This window comes from Colobus angolensis, unplaced genomic scaffold, assembly GCF_000951035.1.
Source record: "Colobus angolensis palliatus isolate OR3802 unplaced genomic scaffold, Cang.pa_1.0 Scaffold154, whole genome shotgun sequence".
Taxonomy (NCBI): Eukaryota; Metazoa; Chordata; class Mammalia; order Primates; family Cercopithecidae; genus Colobus; species Colobus angolensis.
In genome coordinates, this window is record NW_012114644.1 from 4,126,629 (window position 1) to 4,131,876 (window position 5,248).

Genomic DNA, 5,248 nt, shown 5'->3' on the forward strand with positions numbered 1-5,248 from the left:
GTTGGCCAGGCTGGTCTCGAACTCCTCACCTCAGGTGATCCACCCGCCTCGGCCTCCCAAAGTGCTGGGATTACAGGTGTGAGCCACCGCGCCAGCCCTTCTGTCTGCCTCTTTCTTATTCACTACTCCAGTTTTCTTCACCTTCTCCCTTCTGGAAGGCCACTCTTCTGGGTGGAGGGGACCAGACTTCAGAAGGTACTGACCTCTTCTTCTGTTCCCTCTGGGGCGCTCCCTTCCTCCTAGCCAACTTCACGTTGCCAGATGTTGGGGACTTCCTGGATGAGGTTCTATTCATTGAGCTGCAGCGGGAGGAAGCAGACAAGCTCGTGAGGCAGTACAACGAGGAAGGCCGCAAGGCTGGGCCACCCCCTGAAAAGCGCTTTGACAACCGAGGTGGTGGTGGCTTCCGGGGCCGCGGGGGTGGCGGTGGCTTCCAGCGCTATGACAACCGAGGACCCCCTGGAGGCAACCGTGGCGGCTTCCAGAACCGAGGGGGAGGCAGCGGTGGAGGAGGCAACTACCGAGGAGGTGAGACATCTCACACACAGTACTCTCCACTTTCTGTTCCCAGGTTGGGGCTGGGCTTTGACTGCTTATTGAATCAGCAACTGAAGTTTTCTGAGCTCCAGCTGTGAGTTAAACTCTGGTAGAAAACTGAAACAAGTCAGACACGGAGACCTCAGAAACGCTCCCGCTGTCCCACTCCCCGGACATTGCTTATGAAGCCCTTTGCCCATTTGCATATCACAGTGCTGTCATTTTGTCACAGTGCTGTCATTTTTGTGAACCTTCCCTCATCTGACCATGAGCTCCTTGGAAATACGGTCTAGATCAAAATCTATTAGAAGTGGGGGCTACATCTTTGGCCAAGTCTGAAAAGGACTAGATGTGACTCATTCATGGATGTCCCCGGTGCTTAGCTTCCTCTCTTTTTTTCTTTTTTTTGAGACAGAGTTTTGCTCTTGTTGCCCAGGCTGGAGTGCAATGGCGTGATCTTGGCTCAGTGCAACCTCTGCTTCCCGGGTTCAAGCAATCCTCCCACCTCAGCCTCCCGAGTAACTAGGATTATAGACAAGCACCGCCATGCCCGGCTAATTTTGTATTTTTAGTAGAGATGGAATTTCTCCGTGTTGGTCAGGCCGGTCTCAAACTCCTGACCTCAGGTGATCCACCCGCCTCAGCCTCCCAAAGTGCTGGGATTACAGGCGTGAGCCACTGCGCCCTGCCAGCTTCCTCTCCTTGAGCATCTCCTTCCTGCATATTCAACAGCTATTGAGATGCTGGGATACAGAAACTCAAGACTGCCCTGGTCTCTGCCTCACCATTCTCGCAGTCCAGTGGATGAGACAAAGCTGTCATAAGGGCTGGGACGGGAGTATGCCCGGGGGTCTAGAGAATCCCAGAGGACATGCTTTGTTCACCTTGAGTTCTTGGCTCTGCGCCTGGCCATACCAGCTCATAGTAGTCACCAAGACAGCCCAGTTCCCTGGGGTTGCAATTTGGGAATGATGGCGCATTTCATCTGGATTTCTCCAATGCAGGTTTCAACCGCAGCGGAGGTGGTGGCTATAGCCAGAACCGCTGGGGTAACAACAACCGGGATAACAACAACTCCAACAACAGAGGCAGCTACAACCGGGCTCCCCAGCAACAACCGCCACCACAGCAGCCTCCGCCACCACAGCCACCACCCCAGCAGCCACCGCCACCACCCAGCTACAGCCCTGCTCGGAACCCCCCAGGGGCCAGCACCTACAACAAGAACAGCAACATCCCTGGCACAAGCGCCAATACCAGCACCCCCACCGTCAGCAGCTACAGCCCTCCACAGGTGAGAGAACGGGGTGTATGTTTGTATGTAGTGATCGCATGTGTGCTCTTAAACCTGAGCAAGTTAAGTGGAGGCGGATCTGGGGAAATCAACACATGCCCCAGCTACTGGTCTTCAGTCTTACCTCTAGCCTGCCCTTCTTTCTCCCTGGCCATGATCTTGACTCAGATGGACCCTACACATTCCTAGATCCCCTCCAAACCCAGGAGTAAATGGAGACCTTCCCAGAACCTGTTCTTCTCCCACCACCCTCAGGGGGATGGGCTCTAAGCACTGATCCCTCCAGCAAGTACATTATTCTTGGCTCTGTCAGTAACTTCACTGAATCCCCAAGAAAGCACTCGATTGGAGTCACCCTTGCCCAAGCTGGCTGACCTCTTTGTCTTTTGGACATAATAACCAGGGCCCTAAGGTTGCCGAGGACTTGCCCCCTGCACAGAGAGCTTCAATCCTGAGCAGCTCCAGGCTCAGTTCCCGTTCTTGGAAAGCCAGTGCCCTGGCTCTGGTATGCACAGCCTCCTGTAAACCAGAGAGGTCTTCGGTCATTTCACAGCCATTTCCCGAGCACTTTGCTCATGCCAGGCCTGGAATCAGCTGCCAGGAGACCAATGGATGGTTCCCAGGCCCAGTCTAACTAGAATATTTCCTAGAATGAGAGTTGGGCAGGCACAGATCCAAACCCCCAGCCTCACAACATCCTGTTTCTGTGAGCTTAGACATATAGCTTCCCGTCTCTGGGCCTCGTTTTCCTCATAAAGGTGTTAGTAAAACTCACTTCCAAGGTTTGTTGTGAGGAATGGGTGGCACTCTAGCTTTGGGACTAGGCAAACCTGGGGGCAGGTCCTTTTTGCTGTGTCACCTTGGCCCAGAAATTTCATCATCTTGAGCCTCAGTTTCTTTCTCTTTAAAACGGGGCTAGTGGGACCTACCCCCAGATTCTATATGGAGATCAAACGACTTAATGGTCCAACCTGTACTTTGGAAGCACTTAGTAAATTGCCACTACTATTTCTCAGCAAATCTTCCAGTAACAACTACCACCACCTGTTGAATGCCCAGTGGTTTATACACACAATCTTACTGGATACTCAGGGCAAGCTAAAGGGATTGTTCTTGTTCTATTGTGATTCTCATTTTATAAAAAAGAAAACTGGGATTTCAAGAAGTGCTCCCGGGGGGTCTCAGAGCTGGGGTTAGAGTCCAGATCACAGCCCTGGGGCTTGCCCTTCATCCTGCCCTGCCGTGGCATGGAGCTGACTCTCCTCCTTCTCAGCCCACAAACAATGTCCACCAGGCAAGGGAAGGGCCCCTGTGGGCCAACCACTTAAAAAGGCCCTTTTTCCATCCCAGCATTTCACATCTGCAGATTTCCTCTATTTCACAGAGCTTTGGCTTTTTTCCCTCCACTTTCCAGCCGAGTTACAGCCAGCCACCCTACAACCAGGGAGGTTACAGCCAGGGCTACACAGCCCCACCGCCTCCACCTCCACCACCACCTGCCTACAACTATGGGAGCTACGGCGGTTACAACCCAGCTCCCTATACCCCACCGCCACCCCCCACCGCACAGACCTACCCTCAGCCCAGCTATAACCAGTATCAGCAGGTAGGTGCCAGACGGGGGGCCAACTGGATGGAGAGACTTCATGGGCCCCTCCTGGGTGTGTATTCCCAGACTCAAGTGCCTGGTTATCCCTAAAAAGACAGCCTGCTGGCCTTGGCCTGGCATTCAGTTGGTGCAGCCATTCCATTTGGTCAACACTTCTGCACTGGTTGCTAGGTAATTGGTATCCTAGCCCCCTCCACAGTCCAGCGAGCGAAGGGGAAGGGCTGGCCTAAGGAGCAGTGGCCTCAGAGTCCTCTTTCAGCACCATAGCCAGGGGGCTCCAAATCCTGCTGCAGGTTGGTGCCCAGGCCCCCATACCTGTTACTAAATCTTTTGACTATGATATCTAGCTATACCCAAAAGGCACTGGGTTGATAAGCCGAGACCTGGGCTTCAGTCCCTAACTGCCTACCTGTGTGGCATCAGGTCTTCCCGAGGTGCCTTGATTTCTCTGCCAGGGGACCCGTGTTCAACTGTTGTCACTGCACCTGTCTCTGCCCTAGATGAGAGTGGGCTGGTGGGGAGGCTAAATGTGGGGTAGATGCAGGACAACTTGGTGTTCTTGGTTTCTTTCCCCAGTATGCCCAGCAGTGGAACCAGTACTATCAGAACCAGGGCCAGTGGCCGCCATACTACGGGAACTACGACTACGGGAGCTACTCCGGGAACACACAGGGTGGCACAAGCACACAGTAGCCAGTGTGACCCAGAGGCTCCCAGAGGCCCCTGCCGGCTTCCTCCACCAGCGCCTGCCTCTGCCCCTCCTCTGCCCCTGCCAGATCCTGTGGTGCTGGGGATGGGGTCATCCCAGGGCTGCCTCCCTCCAGCCCACTGCCTCCCTCCAAGGGGCTTCCTTCCCCTCCATAGGGCCTGGCATTTTTCTCTGGATTCAAACAGGCAACAATGACCTTTTATTTTCTGTTTGTCCCCACCTCCCCAACCTTCCAGTTCCTGTTCTTCCTACCTTCTTCCTTTTTGACTAAATAATCCCCGCCTCCCTTGGTCATACAGTGAGGCTACAGTGACTGAGGGGAGAATCCCTTCCTGTTCACTCTCCCAACCCTGCTCCAACCCCTCAGCTTCCCAGACCCTCATGCAGTTGGTTGTAAATTCTCCCAGGAGCTGTTTTACTGTCTACTTTTCAGGATTAAAAAAAAAAAAAAATCAAAACTTAAAAAAAAAAAAAAAGTTTAAAAATCAAAATAACCAAGCCCCACAAAAAAAAGCAAAACAAAAACTGTAATAAGATCAAAATGATGAGGGGAAAAAGACCAGCTCCGTTTAGCTTTGCTGCCCGATTTTTATTAGTTGGCGGCCTGATTTCTATTTTAGACCCAAGGAATTAAATGGATCAGCCAGGGGGGTTTGAATTCCAGTATTTCGAGTTCCTGGGTTTTGGGAAGAAGAAGAGGTAGTGGAAAACCAGTAGCCAAATCAATATGCTTCTTATAATAAAATTTGAACAGAGCTGTGGGTGGGCCTAGAAGCAGTGACTGGGTAGGTTAGAATTCTTGTCCGAAGGGAATCCCCCCAAGCCCGCTCACGCTCGGCCTGGCTCCGAAAGTCTCAGAATCCGAGTCTCCAGGCCAGATTTTCCCTCTAGCCCTTCCTGGCCACGCAGCGCGGAGCCGCGAGCACACAGAGAAGGATGTCTTCATCGCCAACCGGGATGGAACGAACCCGTCCGCTCCGGGAGTACTGAGAACTAAACGGTCCCTCCAGCGCCGGCCGCAGCCAGCATGCCTTGACTGCCTCCATCCCGCGCGGTCCCCACTCTCCAGGCGCCCCCGCCCTGCCAGGGTGCGCGCGCA

At 53.4% G+C, this 5,248-nt stretch overlaps 1 protein-coding gene across 1 annotated transcript in view; it reads left to right on the top strand.

Moving 5' to 3' along the window:
- Nucleotides 1-5,248, top strand: part of HNRNPUL1 (heterogeneous nuclear ribonucleoprotein U-like 1) — a 50,976-nt gene that overhangs the window by 44,989 nt on the left and 739 nt on the right. The window contains exons 13-16 of the mRNA XM_011936528.1: nucleotides 244-528; nucleotides 1,542-1,831; nucleotides 3,246-3,437; nucleotides 4,017-4,625. Of these exons, the coding sequence (XP_011791918.1) occupies nucleotides 244-528; nucleotides 1,542-1,831; nucleotides 3,246-3,437; nucleotides 4,017-4,133 (884 nt within the window). The 3' untranslated portion in view covers nucleotides 4,134-4,625. The remainder of the gene's footprint in view (nucleotides 1-243; nucleotides 529-1,541; nucleotides 1,832-3,245; nucleotides 3,438-4,016; nucleotides 4,626-5,248) is intronic.